At 38.0% G+C, this 17978-nt stretch overlaps 1 protein-coding gene across 1 annotated transcript in view; it reads right to left on the reverse strand.

Moving 5' to 3' along the window:
• The window catches only part of xkr6 (X-linked Kx blood group related 6), a 75350-nt gene extending 68603 nt beyond the window's left edge, over positions 1-6747 (reverse strand). The window contains exon 1 of the mRNA XM_015372883.1: positions 6179-6747. Coding sequence (XP_015228369.1) covers positions 6179-6747 — 569 coding nt within the window. The remainder of the gene's footprint in view (positions 1-6178) is intronic.
• Positions 6748-17978: the final 11231 nt, after the last annotated feature.

The raw sequence follows: 17978 nt of genomic DNA on the forward strand, positions 1-17978 counted from the left end.
TAAAAGATGTAAAAGATTTTATGTAATAGACAAACACATAGTACAAAATTTTGTGAAGTAAGAAAAGGATGCATGCTTTTGATAATGTCTTACAAGTAAAAATGTTAATTGCGGTATGCATTTGTGGCCTGAACCTTTGGCTGCAATTACAGCCGCAAGTCTTTTGCTGTCAATCTGTACTGGCTTTACATAATTAGATGTGAAATGATTTCCTCATGACTCTTTGCAACAGAGTTCAACTTGGTAGAGAGTGTTTAAGATCAATTTCTAAGTCTTGCCTCAGGTATTCATTTTGAACTTTACCTGAACTTTTCTACCACATAACTAAGCTTTGATCCTTACATTCTGTTGTAGCTCTTACAATATATTTAATGCTGCTGTCCTGCTAAAATTCAACCTCAATTGAACTTTTTTGCAAACTTTCCTAGACTCAAATTTATTTATTTTTTTATCCTGATATTTAGCTCCCTCACTGATACTGATTAACAAAAAGAACACCGCTGTATTATGTTGGCACTACCATGTCTTGTTGTGTTTCTGGAGGTTCAGGTTGATGTGACCATGTAGTCCCAGACATTGCATTTTGCATGTAAGGTATGAAATGTCATGTTAGCCCTATCTGACCAGGGCAGAAACATAGCCTCTGTCAAACCTTTAATGAATAACTTACTAATAATTTACTAGTAAATAGTTTTTTCTCCCTCTTAGATTTGGATCTTCTCAAGAGTTACCATTAACCAGTTGTGTTTTTCTTTTCTAATGCTGTATTGTTTCCCTCAGTGGTCAGTTTAAAAGGATGGATGATCTTTGGCAGGTTTGCAGTGGTACTGTACTTTTGCTAGCTTGTTCAATTGGCTCTTACTTAGCAATATCAGCGTAAGAGGACCTAAATACATTTGCACACCACATCTGTTTACTACACCACTTTCAATTTTTCATTTGTTATAAAGTTATAGAAGTTTTTTTCATTGTATGTCACTTAAAAATCCAAATAAATAATCTAAAGTTTGAAGTTATACCAGCATAGAGTGTGGATTTTAGGGTTTTGAAGAGGCTTTACAGAATTTTCTAATGATACTGCCACCTGTGCCTAAAGCACAGAACTGCAGCACTTTTCTGCTTGTTCTCATAGCTTGCGCTCATACTTGACAAGGTATTTCCTTTTTTTCTTTTTACTTTACTTTCTACATAAAGTTTCCATGGGTGTCTAAGTTGAGCTGGTTGCTACTTAGTATCCAAAAAAATCTATATTGAATATAATGCTTTGATTGTTTGCTAGTCTGGACCCATTTAACATGACATCTGCACAGCGCGGGAATTTAAGACCCGAAGTAAATTGAGGAAAATATATTTTCAGTATACCGCATCTAAGATTAACTTTTAAAAATCACTTAAAGAAAAATAATCTTTTGAAATATTTTTGCAACAATAAAGATTACCCCAATGTTGACAAAATGCATTTACTTCAACTCAGCCACTCACTTATTTTCACTAAGACAAAGATATTGCAATTCAGAGAGCTTTTAAAGTAGATGCAATACTTTTTAAATAAACCACAGATCTAAAAAAATCAATGCACATAGTTCCCCTTGGCTGGGAATTCCCTACATGGATATTTCAAACCTTTCCACATGATTTCTACAGAGGAGGGGGAAGAGATGGATGCATTTCCTCTCTCAGCGAGGAGCTAATTTGGGCTTACACTGATTAAGCTGTCCATCGTACCACCGGGAGACCTCTGTGTATGTCTGATCCAGTGTGTGCATGAGCGGAATCCTTAACACCATCAGCAGAGCTGCAGGTTCCCAGCATGGAGGGACATGAAAGAGCTATGGTAACTGGTGACATATCGGGATTATAGATGGGATTCTGTCAACAATTAACATGGAGATAATTGCAACACAAGCACATTGAATTTTACCTGATCCTCAGATGCTTGATGATGGGGGTTGGGTGAATGCACTAAAATGTAGAAGTAGCTAATGAGACATGATGAGGAAGCACTTTTCACTCCTGTCAGCACCTTGGTCTGTTTTAAGACAATAATTATGTGAAAACTTTTCACAAATGGAGCATGTCGCAGCAGGTCTATGAAACACTGGTCTTTTATTTTACAATTTTGATATTATTACTGCTCTAACTGGGTCGCTCTGTGAGCTAAAGGCATGTTTTTCAGTCTCTATACTCCATTAAACGATCAATTGATTACTAAAATTAGTTGATGATTATAAAACATCAAGTTAAGTTTTTCAAATTAAGTGTCCTTAGTGCTGTGCTAAAATCAAACACTGCATGAAATCCCATGGTGTATTGTAAGATTATTTCATTTTGACAGAATGGCCTGCCAAATAATCCCCATATCAGCTGATGTTCTAGAGAGTCTTAGAGGTTGCGAACTCTAGCTAAGCTGAGAGGAACAGCTTTTGACCTTTCACTCCAGATCGTTGGTCAGACGGATCATGTCTGGTGAATGACAGAGGGCTGACAAGAATTCCTGACTATAAGCTCTAAAGCTGCTAGCAGATCCAGGGTGATTGTTGCACAGCGGGAAAGACAGATGTCTTGCAAGCCAAATGTGTTTGGTTCAAATCCAGTTTATTCCTGTCAAATGTTAATGTATCCTTGGGAATGGAGCTAAAACCAGCCCTATTGAATGGAACAAACAGAACTGTATGAGCATGTCAGGTTATTTGCTTTTGAGACAGACTTGGTCCTATTTTTAATTAACAATCATTTAGGATGTTCAGAAAGTTTGAAATGTTACTGTTTTGTTTGAGTCCATCTAAACTTGCACCAAATTTTGTTAAAGTCTACAACCATTTTGTATCATTTATAAAAATGCTTTGTAAAAAAATAGACTTTGTAACTTAGTTTTGATTTAAATGAAGCGGTTGAGACACAGTGTGACTGAGCAAAAATATGCGGAGGACATTTTTGGCACAAGCACTCAACTTTCACGCAGTAACAAATTGAACAAATCCACAGCTGCTTTGAAGAAGAACATATGCAGAATGGTTCAGTACAGAGCAAGCTGACATAACTAAGTTTCTTAGTGCAACTTTGAGATGCAACACCAAAACAAAAAGGTGTGAATCCTTGGTGCCACTGAAATGAGCTATTTAAGGAAAGTTAAAGGTATAGTGAAGGATTTTGTGAATTTTTGAATATACTCACCCTCTCCACTTTAAAAAGATGCACATGCAAAACCTTCTCCTGAAGGGAATGCCTATTAAATGTGTGCTAGAGCATGAACAATCCTATTTGTCCTCGTGCGCGCTCTGTTTAAAAGTTGCTGTTTGTATAGCCCATACAAGCTTACTTTCCTAAAGAAGATTTGCAATTTTTCCACTATGTCACATTCAATGAAAATGGGGAAAGCCTTGCATAAACATATCAACAGAATGATTGACAATTAGGAGGACCACTTATTTTGATTAATCTCTGTCTGTGGTAGCATTCAACCAACGTAAAATTACGCACAGAAGCAACACTTATTTGCAGGATTACCACTGGCAAGAGTAGAAATCCCTACAACTAAATGTTTTGGTTCATTCAAGGATAACTGAATTTAATCCCACAAACCGCTGGATGACAGTCATGCGCCCCTGATCATGCGTATCATTGTGTATTTATTAGGAACGAAACAATTAATCGTAAAACTCGTAATCATGATTAATCGATTATTGAAATGCCCATCAACTAATTTAGTAATAGATTAATCGTTGAATGGAGTATATAGACTGAAAAACATGCCTTTGGCTGAAGGAGCAACCCACTTAGGGCAGTAATAATATGAAAATTGTAAACAGCCACCTTTTTGAGGTTGAGATCAATGTCCTTGGACTTGTAGGAGCAGGTTCCCAGCCGCAGACTTCGCTGCGAACTGCTCAAGTATATGTTGTAGTTCTTGGCAGGAGGGAGCAAGCGGAACCATGTCATCTGCAAAAAGCAGGGACATCCCCAAGCCAGACCCCCTCTTGCTCTTGGCTGCCATTAGAAATCCTGTTCACAAATTTTATGAATAGGACCGGTGACATAGGGTGGCCCTGTTGGAGTCCAACATGCACCAGGAAAAGGGCTGATTTAATACCGACAATGCAGATCAAACTCCTGGTCATTTACAGAGACTGGATAGCCCCTAGTAGGCTCCTGACTCTGTTCTCCTGAGGTACCCCCACAGGGCACCATGAGGGATATGGTCAAATGCCTTCTCAAAGTCCACAAATCCCATGTGGACCAGTAGGGCAAACCCCATGCACCCTCAAGAACCCTGAAGAAAGTGTAGAGCTGGTCCGCTGTTCCACTGCCAGGATGAGCTCCTCCTGAAGCCAAGGTTTGAAAATCAGCAGTCTCCTCTCCAGGACCCTGACAAAGGCTTTCACTGGGAGGCAGAGAAGTGTGTTCCCCCTATAGCTGGAAGACACCATTCTGTCCCCATTCTTATGCAGGGGAACCATCTTCCTCAACAGACATCCTGGGATACTGTCCCCGACCTCTATGCAATGATGAAGAGGAGTGTCAGCCAAGACAGCCTGACAACATCCAGAGCTCAGGGTGGGTCATTACATCAAAAGTCGAGGTGTATTTAAAAAATATACCTTGGCTTTTAATGTAGAACTAATTTAGTGGAGTGTGAATTATCACTTATTTTCCCTTTTTCAAGTTTTATGCAGATGTTGTAGTTCTGAAGGAGGAACGAAAAAAGTTATATTTGAATAGAGTTTTCCAATAACTCTTTCTACCCCGGTGCCATCATCTTCTTTTATATTATGTAAACTTTTGTAATAAGACAGTACCGGCTGACTGGTAACTTGTTTTTGTTTTATTTTTTTATTATAATGAATACACTTTTGACCAAAAAAAAATTATAACGCAGAAACTGAATGATGTGCTTTCCAGGGTGTCTTCCCTTTAAAATAAATAAATAAAATAAATTAATGTGATTTCTACTCTGGAACCCATGTTTGAACCATCCTGCATCATGCCTGAAAACAAAACACCATCATGGTTTATAAAAATCTATTTATCGGAAATGGGAGCATGCGACTTGCTGCCAAACACAAATACAGCAACACAGTGGTGATCAATTCTGGCTTCTGGCTGCACAGCACCCTTCCCTGTGTGGATGTTTAAAAAATAACAATAATAACCACAAAAGGACAGGATGAAACCCTATGACCCCTGCCATCAAATTCTGCTGTGGTTCTACTTATATTGTTTCACGCTAGCAGCCCCCCACCCCCTCTTTCTGGACAACCGTCATGCTTCAGCTTTTCCCTTTAAATGTCAGCCACTGCGTCTGTTTGCACCAAATACAAGTCTCTCCTCACTGATCAGCATCATATATATATATATATATATATATATATATATATATATATATATATATATATATATATATATATATATATATATATATACACACACCATGGAGTCTCGCCATCATAGTCTGGCCCACTGTGGACGCTGCGTGTCACATATTACGCGCACACCGATAGAGTCTCCGCTGGTTGGTTACTCTGACGCATGATTTGGTTTGTGAAAACCCTTTGAAACAGTTTATGGGGATCAGCTCCGTGGAGCGCCGCAGAGGAGTCGATGACATCATGTCTGTGGGGAGAGATGTAGTTTTGCGAGGCGTGAAACCAGATGCTTGTCTGGCCTCTGGTTGGTGTATGCGGAGGGAGAGAGAGGGAAGGAGGGGGGCAGCGGGTTAACCGAGGCGACTGTACACTGTGATTTGAACAGCGACTCTCTCTCTTTCTTTCTCTCTCCCTCTCTTACACACTCATTCGCTCCAAGCTTTCAACTGGCCCTCTTTTGAACAAATAGCCGCCTTCTCCCCTTTCCCACATAAGCGCAATGGCGCACTCAGCAATCTCGGTGCAGTTTTCTGTCCAGATGTGTGGAGACGTCTGCTGGAGAGAGGATGGGAAATTTGTTGCCGACAGCGTAAAAATTCGAGCGAATGCATGCATGAAACGAAATGCAGACATGTGCACTAGAGTGAGAAGTGCAAACCGAGCGTAATGGGTTCACTATGGTGCTGATTTGTACCCAAGTCATGTACACAAGCTCCGGGTTATACCAGGTGACAGCAGGAGAAGGAGGAGGAGGAAGGACTTCGTTTGAAGAAGTTGAGGAGATATTTTTAAAGCAGACTAAAAGTTTGCCCTACCTCCACACTTGTCCCATTTGAAAGATGTGAATGATGGTCTGCCAGATCCAGACAGAAAGGCGACAGCATCTGTCCCTCTGGTAACTAGTCGTAGCCCTCCGACTGCTTAGTCCCTCTACGGAGCCCAGTCCTCCACCGGTGTAATCCTGCACAAACCACCTGAAGCTCAGGATCTGGACCAGAACTGAGGGCACCAGGACAAAGAGCAGGGTCAAGCCTGACCACATTATTTTCCGTTTGTGGTAGTAGTCGGCGGCCAGGCACAGATCGGTGCCCACGTCCAAGAAGAAGACCAGCAGCGCCAGGACGATCCACAGGCAGTCCAGCCAGAGGCGCTCCTCCCGTGGTGGTCTCCCCGCATCCCTCCCCTTCCCTCTCCCCTTCCTCCGGAGGTAATGCAGGCAGGCGCTCCGGCAGCCCCAATAGCATGACGAGGTGTTGCAGCAGTGGCAGATGTGGAAGGAGCTGCCGTCCCGTGCGTCGTCCTCTCCCGTCCCCACCACTTCGTCCAGGTTGTGCAGCTGGGCGAAACCGGTGACGACCCCGCGACCATCGGATTTCGCTGCCATCTTTCCCTCTGATGTTCCCACCTCCTCCGGCTTCCGGGGTTCGTGACGACACTTCCCTGACACCTGTCTTGTTGCACCCCAAATGTTGAAGCCATCTAAAAGCGGGGTGTCAGCGCGTCGCCGTTGCGGACTCCATCCCCAAACTGCGCGCCAGCGTCACCAGAGACGCAGCGCATCCCTTTTCTCCCCGCCTTTCACTGCAGATCTATCCCCACCTGGTCACACTAATCTTTCAGCTTAAATAATATCATTTGTAACCTCTCACATCCAGCTGTGGTCCAATACTCTTCACTTAGTTTTTAATCCATTCTGCTCTGCTCTGTTGTTTTCCTTTTCTGCTGCTCGCCTCCAGCTGCAAGCTGAGTGCCATCAGCAGACCGCAAGTCCCTCCACTGTCCCACGCCGACGTAATTTACCCCCCCTTCCCCTCTCCCATACTCTCTTACACACAATCAGACACACACAGCATCTACCACCCAGCTTGGTTGCCATCTAGCGTCTCCTTTGAGGCGGACAAATACATTCTGCATGTGTGCTGCAGTTAGGGAGGATTTTGGTAAACCTATTCCTATTATGAAGTAGGAGTTTTCCTACCAGTCTCTATCCTTTCTTTTTCATAAATTATATAAAAGGCAATTAAACACAAGGATTGGGCGCAAAAATAAAAGAGCTGAACAACAAAAACCAATAACAAATTCCCCAAATACCAGAAGTGTAGCTGTAGTTGTCTATTCAAAAATGCAAGGGTAAAACTTCACTCCAGTTTTAAATCTTTAGCTCCATTCATCGCCTCTTCAGTTCTTACGTGTTTGTCTTTAAGATTGGTCAAAGACAGAATCTCCAAAGGATATTATACTTGTTTTCTTGTAGCCGGAACGATGTCTTTATTGTGATGTGCAGTGTTAGTTTTGTGCCACATTTAATGCCTTGTGGATAGACAGAAGAGTTCTCATCAACAATCATTTGTTGCTATGTTGGTTTTGATTTTTTAAAACATATTTTTTCTTAATTTTCCTCAACAACAGATATACTTTTTGTAAACTGATGTTGAGAAAAGAAAAAAAGAACACTTAGATCTATTCTGGGATTAAAATACATGCATTTATCATTTACTATTGTGATTATTGTGGGTATCTGAGTAGTAGAGGCTGGGCAAAAAAATGGATAGATAATTGTGTTTTTTAATAGTTTGTTATTTTATTTACGTTTGAAAAAATTGGGTGTCTTACTGTGTTACTGAATCTTATTTAATACTAGTACAGAAAAACGACTGAACTGTGATTAGGTTTTTTTCTTCTTTCTACAGCTTTGATTGAGGAGTGCATGGGTTAGCAAAGGCGTTATAAGTCTGTGATTAGACTGAGCCCACAGAGCTACCATGGAGGGTCACATACAGCATGAGATTGATTGGTCCATTCCTGTTTCAGCTTCATCGCTGCTCTGCTCTGCTCTGCTCTGCTGTGCTCTGCTCTGTTCTGCCTGTTTAAATTTGATGGGAGCTGTCCAGTGCTGAACTTTAACCATCTCTGTGTTTTTTTAAATCCTTTTTCAAAATCTGTCTAATTATGTTGTTCTTGATATTTGAACATTTGTTACTTAACATAATGATGTAATATAATGACTGTTTTAATGCTACTGAATAAAACTGAACTGATGGTACATATTGAAAACAAAGAGCTAAGATATCAACACTTATAAACTAAAGAATTGTTTCTTTATTTACTCATTAAAAATCAAAGAATGTAGGAACGAGTTCCAGATCATATATAAAAACCTAAATTTAATTGACAGTTTTTGAGGGTTTATTTGTTTTATTTATTTTTTTAGATCAAAGTACTGCATATAGCAATTTTATAACAAATGATTATAGTAAACAATCCCTTGGCCCAAACCAAATGTTTGCTGTTAAGTTGAAAATGCACTGATTGCACAAACCTAAACCTAAACCTTTCTAGTTTTTATGTAAAACGGCCAACAATGGAATAATATTGCACAGAGGATTATTTGTGCTAATGAAACTTGCAAAGGTTAAATTGATATGTATTATTTTCAAGATAACTCCAGTAAAAATTATAATTTTCAGATATTGTCAATGGAAGATACTAGCAAAATATATATCTCCACTCATCCTCTTTAATGTATAAGTTGAGCTTTACACTTTACCAACATTTTACAAACTTCATTATACTGTAGTAAGTGTACTTTGTTTTCATTTTGAGCTTTTGTCATTTCTAGCAAGAAAATTTGGTATCCTTAACAAGAGGATACTAAACAGCTAACAAAATCCCTTTGTTAGCTGTTATTTTTTATATGTTTTTAGGCTGACTGCTTAAAAGTTTAGAATGCTGGAATGAACATAAACATAAAAGTAGTAAATGTAAATTTCAAAAGTATTTATTTATTTATTAAGTATTTAAAACCTACAGGCACAATTATTTGTGGCCTGTGCACTTTTAAATGTGGTCAGAAGAAGTGTCAGCATATTAGCAAGGTCACGTCCCTTGTTCCAGGTTGTTCTATAAGTTAGAAATACGTTTAGTCATTACTTTGCTAAAAAAAAAAAGGCTCTTGGGATTTTACATTCCTTTCTCAGCTTTGTATGAATGCAATTTATGTACAAGGTACAGATTCTAGAGGACAAGACTCAGGGTCCAACTATTCTTGGAAAAAATGACAGGACAGTTTAAATGACAAAGCAGTTCTGTCAACTTCCAAGATTACTTTAAGATTACTTTAAGCATGACACAGCATTTTTGCTTTCAAAAGCAGTGTTTCAAAAAGCAGAATAAATAGAGGTTTTAGTCGCTTCATCTTTAAATCATTTTCAAAGAGTTTCTTGAATTTGAAGATTTCCTGCAAGAGTAAAGTCTGTTTCCGTAGCTGGTTACAGCTTCAAAAATCTGTTTTATTTCTGTTTGTTTTGCTTGTTTCAACTCAGCAGCATCTCTTTCAAGCACATGTTCAATGAAGTTTTTTCGTTTGTTTAGTTTGAGTGGTACCCATTTCAGAAGTGCTGTAAACGGAAATATAAACATACTACATCCTTTTTCTTTTGTAGTTTATATAAGGGGCACGCGGCCATGATTTTTTTTTTAAATCTCTTTTACATTTATCCATGAAGTAATTGGTTCAATCACACTTTAATTGCTATTATTATTGTTTTGCAGTTATCTATGACAATTTTTGTTGAATATATGTCTAATTGTCTATGTACTTAAATACACCATCTTTAGCACTGGCCATTTTTGCATGATTTGGGCCCTTGGGAATGACCCTCTTTTTACCCCCCCACACATAAGAAACCACACCTTAACCTCCAAGATGAAACCCATTCTTCCCAATTTACCATTTAATCTGAAACAAACATGAACTTCTGTTTAATCACCAGCCAACACTCCTCTTTTTGCTGAATCCATAATCCCCATTGACAAGGTATCAATAGAATACTTGTTTATTGGCATCTCATTTACTTTTTTTGTTTAGCCTTGTTGCAGCTTGAATGCCATTCCACCCTTTGCAGATATTCCAGTTTCTTTCAATGTTAGAATGATTCATATCTTAAAAGTTTTGCACCTGTAGACCACCTATGTATATACCTATATAAGTATCTTGAAGAGCAAGACATTCAAAGCAACTACCAACATGCCCAGGTCTTCATGCAAGTTTGCGTTAAACGCAGGTGAAATGAGTCCTTAAAAACTCTACTGTTAACATGGAAGTGCATGCATGTAGAAACAGAGAGACATTGGACAAGTTTAACTTCCATGAGGGGCATTCAAGAAAAGCATGTCAGAGTAAAACTTAGATGCTAGTCCATGGAGAAAGGACCTCTGCAATAACATTTTTTGTTTGTTCCTATAAAAATAAATGCACTGTGTCCCATGAGACAGAGCATTCATTTGTATTCATTTCTAACCCTGAAGTTACCAATATCCACTAAGTTTTTTTTAAACATTTCAAATATTCTTGAGAGCAGTTCATGAATGAAATGGTCTTTCCCTTGGCAGATGCTACATACTTTACGGGCTGACCAGCTTCTGTGTTATCTCATTTTTAGAGCTGTGTCAAGGCTGCAAGTTTAATTCAGCCACACAAACTGTATTAAAATTTTTTTATTTTTATAAGCCCAGGAACACAAGGGTTGTCCCCTTTTAAGAATTAAAACTGAACAAATTAATAAATAAATGGATAAATAAAAACCTTTCAAAAGGCAAATAAACATTTAACAATGCTTGGTGTTAAAAGAATAACAGCATTGGGGTTAAACAGGACATAATGTGAATACATTGGCATACTTGACATACTAGGACACACTGCAGCTGGACACTGCTTATCAATTTTGGCAAACCATCATTTTTAAAGCACTATCTTTAACAGTTTGGAGTGAAGCTTTAACCTTTGTCCTAACAGTTGGCTGAAGGAGTGTCATATGTCCACTTGTTGGTACAGAGAAACTAAATCCGATCTATTTGTCTAAACATCCTTTATCAGGCTTTTCACATTTCTTAGAATTCCAAACTATTTTGGATTTCGCCTTTTCTTTAACAATCCTGTTTTCTACCCAGCCCTTGTTTATGTGTGTGTTCTTGTCTTTAATTCATTGTGGGGCCCATTTCCAGGTCAGGGGTTTTTGGGTCAGGGTTCACGTTTAGGACTAAGATGTGACTTGAGTTTAGGTTGGGGTTAGGGTTGGGTGTGAACCTGTAATAGTTAGGTTAAGGGTTGTTAAGGTGTGTGTGTGTGTGTGTGTGTGTGTGTGGGTGTGTGTTTGTGTGTGTGTGTGTGTGTGTGCCTTAAAATCTTTTTCTCTTCTGAGGTCTCATCAATGCTTCACATTTTTTCATTGTTTGTATATTTATGAATCTTACAAATACTACTCTTTAATACATTTTGTCCTCAAAATTCTTACAATTTGGTAAAAGTCTGAGTGCTTTTACATATGACCTCTTTTCCCTCATTTTGTGCAGTGTCTGTTATTATCCTAAAATACAGTTTCTGTCTTCACCATCACAAAGATCACAGCTTCTTATTGCACATCTTGGGTGTTCTTTTTTTTTGGTTGACTTTTAAAAGAAAGTGTTCTTCAGGTTCATGTGTAAAATGCCCTAAACTGTATTAAATTGCGTCAAACATAAGTATCATAAGGAGTGGAAAAAGCCACAGGCTTGTACAGATTTTATTTCAGCACCTCTACCTCAAAAACCCACTAATAGGTTTTTGGTTGAGATTCCTCTTTTTTATCCACCTTCACATTCTGCAAAAACCAAAAACTTTATTTGATATACTTGGGGTCTCTTGTTAAAGAAACATATTAGCTAAAGTATCACATTGCATAATAAATCAATGTAGAGCACATTTGTTTTTAAATAAAATCTATGTATTTCTATTTGACCTACATTTCCCTTGCGGTCCAATCATAAAATTTTGTTCAAACAGCTTTCATTTCAAGACATTTATCAAATGAAGCCCGACTTAGTCTAGTTTAATAATATTACAAATCCAGCTTTTGTTTTATGTTCTCAGGGAACCTTGGAGACAGACATCAGACAGAACAGATATTGATTTGTAGAGAAGTTTCAATATGCATTAGGTTTTAGATCATTATATCAAGGTTTGAAGTATCTTACAAATCACTGTTTATCCAAAAAACAAAATATATACCAGCTAATGTAATACTGGAGAAACAGAGATCATGAATAGCAAAATCAGCCAGAAGTGGCAACTCTGGATGAGCGTCTAAGAACTGCTGCTTGGTTGAGGAAATCTGCTAACAGAGAAGCTGATGGCTTTTGTTGAAGAAAGACAAATTTGAGGGTTAGAGTTGGCAAAAGACTTGAGACTGCCCCACATGTTCACTTTTTAGGAGGATAACTTCCTGAACAATCTGGCTCAAAGCACAATGGGAGTTTTTAAATCAAAATATATTCACGTCTTTAAATGGACATTTCAATTTCCATATCGCATTTCAGTTGCTGAATGTAATTTTTATGCTTCGGTTCCCACATTTACATTTGTAAAGAAAAATAAACAAATAAAAAAATTAAAATGCACCATGCTGATCAGTAAGTTTAGACCAACAGTTTTTGAGTAGATCAACGTTCTTAGAGCTAAACATCCTGGGTTTAAATCTGAGCCTAGTGTTATGTGAAATCCTTGTCGATCTGAGGAAGATTTAAATGGTTTATGAACACAGACAGTGGATAAAATGCTTCTTCGTGGCTCATGAATAAGATCCAGGAAGGAACTCATGACGAAAAGTCGGTGTTCGCAAGATGTCCGAGGGTTTAAAGATTGATGATAATGGCGAAGATGAGAAACTAAATCTTATTGTATGTGGTGATGGTGGAGTTCCAGGAGGACCGTAGGTATAAGGACAGAGGCTGAGGGTTGTAGATGGTGGTGATTTGTGTAGTTTGGTAATGAGCCTTTATTTCCAACGGAGCTGGAGACGTTGGTGGAGAAGTGAACCGGCATGTGGTTGGTTTTAATGGGGTGTGGGGGAGTTCTGAAAAAGAATCCATGTGAGGAGTCAGAGGAATTTAACAGAAAAATATCCGGAAAGACTTCTTCATATCACTAGTAGAAACATGGTCTGAGGGTCACAGACACTCATCTCTGTTGATACGGCACTCTCTGCATGGAGTTCTCTCTCTCCTTCTTCCTGCTGTGTGAACATAAGCAGTGGTATGAAGGAGTCATTCCTGACTAATAAAAAAATTGAAAAAACATTACTAAATCACTTCAAATATCCAACAATATTTGATACATAAATTTGTCTCATGGCAATAAAAAAGACAAATCAAACTTATGGTTTTGTGTATAGCCTATGCAGGAGACTATCTGAATTCCCACAACCCTTTGCATGACAGGCCATGTAGGCACAGCCCGCCTCAGAAAGTTTAACAAACATACTTTATTTCTTTTTGACTATTGTATGTGACACAGGCTCATGTACCCTCTTTTGTTTGTTTTGGGTTTATAATGAAGAGTTTCAGCCATATGCTGCATTTGTGTAATTTGCATGTTTTGTAGTTCTTGTAGTCTTCTTGATAACAAGCATAACTCATTTGCACGTCTGTCGCGCAATGATGTCCATAAGGCTAAATGCTGTCTGGATTCAGCACAGCAGTCCAGAGATCCTTTCCTAACCAGGATCATGTTTTTACTGTTGACTCCACAAAAGGTGAATGAAGAGGAGTTAGGAGCAGAGTTTGCAGTATTAGGATGAGGGTTGGAAGAGCTCACTCTTGCACAGGCGGCTTCACACTAGAATGCTGACTTGTACAGTTCCTCCTGTAGGCTATTGGCTAGAAAAAGCCCCCAGATCCGTGGGGGTCTTATCTGTAAAGAGCAATGCTAAGACCCTCCTATCACTCTTCTCTTCATGACTACTCTTGGAGGCTCAGTCAATGAACACCATAAACAAGTTTTGGAGCAACGGAAACAAGTCAAACCCACTCTGGGAAGAAGCATGAGTTTTAGTTTAGCCTGTGAAGACAGGAGGTCTTATGTTTAAGACCAGAGTCCGCTATGCCTGGATTTCAGTGGTTCATCCCTGGCATAAGTGTTTTTACATGACTTTTCATGACAGCCACATCAACTTGGTCAGGCAACAAAGTCAAACTTTTCTCAGGCAGGAAACTTTGGTTAGAACTATTTGAAGCACACATGACTCAGCTCCCACGTTAAATACATAATTTGGCTTGTCAAAATTGCATGCAATTCATCCTCAGGAATGCAAAGATGTTTTTCTTTTTTTTCCTGGTCAAACCAAGGGAGTGAATCATCACTGAGTTGGTCTTTATCTGAACTAGAATAAAACTCCTGAGTGAGTAATTATGTGGGTTTGGATGCTGTTTAAGAGTACTGAAAAGTCAGCAAACAATGTTCAGAGCTGATCAGTAAATGTCAAACTGTCCTTTGAAATGGGGACATTGAGCGACTAGTGTAAACATCACTCATGTTAATCTTTTCTGTTCCTAGTGATTTACGTGGGTCTCTAATTGCAATTTCAAGGGAAAATCTATTTTAATTCTAATATATAAGAGATATCTGTTTTAGTTAATTGTTTCTGTCATCACAACATTGCTAAGCATAAATAATGTACAAGCAACACTTTTCTCTTTTCAGTCTTTATAAAATAATAATCTCCTACTCTACTTGTGTATTATGAACTAAGTAAAATGTAAATGTGTTCATAATTATATTGCATCTATCTGAGATTCAAAAGCATCATTTTCATAAAAAAAAAAGTCATTTATTTCCATGGTAAATATTTATAAGATAAAGAACAGCTTTTTAAGTTATAAAGCAACACTGCTTTTTTCAGTGTTTTGTATGTTGTAGGTCAAAAAGCCACAAATATGATCATTAAATGTAATGCTCCAAAAAAAGGTGCACTTACAGCAGGGACAGCTTTAATCTGCAGATGGTTGCAGACAATAACTCATCATTCACCCTGATCTCATACAGGCATATTTAAAACGTCAGACCTCTAAAGCTTCACAGAGATTCTTGCTTTGTATCTTTAAAGCTCTGGCTACCCACCTCAAGAGGTGCACTAGTGAAGCAGAAACCAGCTTATTAAAGAGGATGTTCTCCACTGAATGATCAAAGGTATTCTCCCAGGGGCTGAGTAGAAACACAAGACTAGTAACATCCCTGCTACATGGCTGGAATACCTGAAAACTGACCACCAAAACCATACATAGGAAGACCTGTTTATACTATTTATGCAATTATTCTGATTTCATTATAATCCTGGAAAACATCTAAAACAGGGTCTGAGGTATGAAATGTACCCAACCAACTCTGACATGTTCTTATTTTGTTTTTTTTTAAATGACAGCTCTGTACGAGCACAAGAGCTGCTGATTGATTAGAGTCTGGAGAGGTTGATGCATGCTTGATGTGATCATGAAGAACCCTAGAAAAAGGCTAATCCATTTAAATGCCGACCAATAAACTACCTTGGCACTACATATCAATTCCTGCCAGGCATCATAGATTCAAAGATTAGAAAATGATTTTGTTTATGAGCAGGGCCAGAAAGGAAAAGAGCAAAGACCACCTTCAATTAGACTGCTGCATTCTTCTCTCTAATTTAAAATTTTTTGCTGTTCATTTTTTTTTTTTTTTTTTATAATTTTTTATTTTTAAACGTTTTCACAGTATCAAGACATATATAGACACAAACATAAACATATATGGGAAGAATGCCAATATTCACAAGACAAGGTTTTAAGTACTTTAAGTACAGAAACGTATCATTCATACAAAATCTGACCTTAAGGGTTTTATGTACTCAGTCCATTTAGTCCAGATTTTGTAAAACATGTCCTTTTGCATCCTGAGGGAAAAAGACAACTTTTCCATGACATATATTTCATGTATTATATTGATCCAGTCCTCAATAGTTGGAGATTCCACTCTCAGCCATTTTCTTGTGATGGTATTTTTACTTGTAATAAGTAACATACCAAGTAATCTTTTATCATTGTTATTCCAATTTGTCACAGGAACATCACCCAAATATAATGTTTCACATTTAAGGGGAATTTTAGTACCAAATACATTATTAACATGTTCATCTATATATGTCCAATAATTAAGTATAACTTGACATTCCCAAAAAAATATGGAAGTGGTTGGCACCAGTGACCCCATATAGTCTCCAACATGCATCCCCACCACCTCGATGACGTTTCTGGATAGGCGTAATAAGGTACCTGATCATGTTCTTCCAACTGAACTCTCGCCATGTATTCGACCCTGTTATTTTCCACTGAAACTGACATATGGTATATTGACCCAACTGTCAAGCGAGATACCCATATTTTCCTCCTTTTCCCACCTCTTCTTTATACCTTCTGTGCTGACTTGATGTTAGATTTTTAACTTGATGTTCTAGTTTATTTTTTTCTTATTTGTAGCTAGATCTTGCCAAGCATTTAAATATATTCAATATTTTTTTTTTTTTTAGATTTGATTCAATTTTATTCATATATCACCAATTCACAACTTAACACATAATCTTAAGCCACATCACAGAGACAACTCAATCAGCTCTTAAGGTAAGTTTGGTAAAAAGTTTTTATCTAAGGAAAACCAGCTGATTGTCCCGGCCCATTGACTTTCTAGGTATCGCTCCCCCTGGGTGAACATGTGGTGACTGTATAGCTTGCATTTAGCCATTGTCTCTGCCTTAATCCCTCACACAGACCATGCATGCAGCGACAATAGAGAGGAAAGCTCCCTTTTAACAGGAAGAAACCTCCAGCAGAAGCTAACTGAGGATTCGTGGAGAGAGAAGCAGACACGTAAAATACTGTACACATACAGTAAATACTAATGTTAGAAAATGTAAAAATAAACTAACTCTGTAGGTGACTCTGTCCAGGAAACAAATCATTAACCAGATAAGCTCTGAGCCAGTTTTCATGTCAAAGGACTGAATGAGAGCACAATACTTAGTTAATTATGTCTAGGAGAAGAAAACAAGACTAAATACGGAAAAAGATGCCCAACTCATCATCTATAAGCAAAGGTATTAAAAGCTGGATGGTGTCCTGAGCAAACTGGAACTGACCAGATGAAGGTACTATGACATTTAAATGTACAGAAAACATACAATTAATAGTTAAACTAACAAATACACAGAATAGGAGAATACAGACATAATGATGCAGAATAATAAAAAGTGATACATACATCCTCCAGCAGCCTAACCAGCTTATCTAGGAAACACTAGTACATTTACAGATTGAGAGTGAAGTGCTCTTTTAGACACATAAGGATGCATCAGATCTCTAATATAAGATGCAAATTCATTATTTAGGGCTTTTTACATGAGAAGTAGTATTTAAAACTCTATTGTGCATTTTATAGAAGCCTAAATAGTTGAAGGGAAGCCAAAACTCTCTCCTTATTATCATTTTATGTATCCAAGTTTGTTAATGTACCTAAACATGTAAAGGTACATAAACGGATTCTGCATCTGACAGCAGAGATATATTAATGTGTCGCCATCTAGTGTCCTTTCCTGAAATTACAATATGTACAGAATATATTGCGGATTATTATATATAAGAGAGCTCCTTTTTGTCATTATTGCCTAAAAAATTTTAGAGAATAGAGTTGACGCCTCTTTGGTGGATCAAGGTAGTTTTTTGATTTATTTATTTTTTTCCCGTAACGATACGGAGCTGAATTTCTCTTTTCTGTTGTTTCTG

This window comes from Cyprinodon variegatus, unplaced genomic scaffold (assembly GCF_000732505.1).
Source record: "Cyprinodon variegatus isolate N-32 unplaced genomic scaffold, C_variegatus-1.0 Scaffold4, whole genome shotgun sequence".
Taxonomy (NCBI): Eukaryota; Metazoa; Chordata; class Actinopteri; order Cyprinodontiformes; family Cyprinodontidae; genus Cyprinodon; species Cyprinodon variegatus.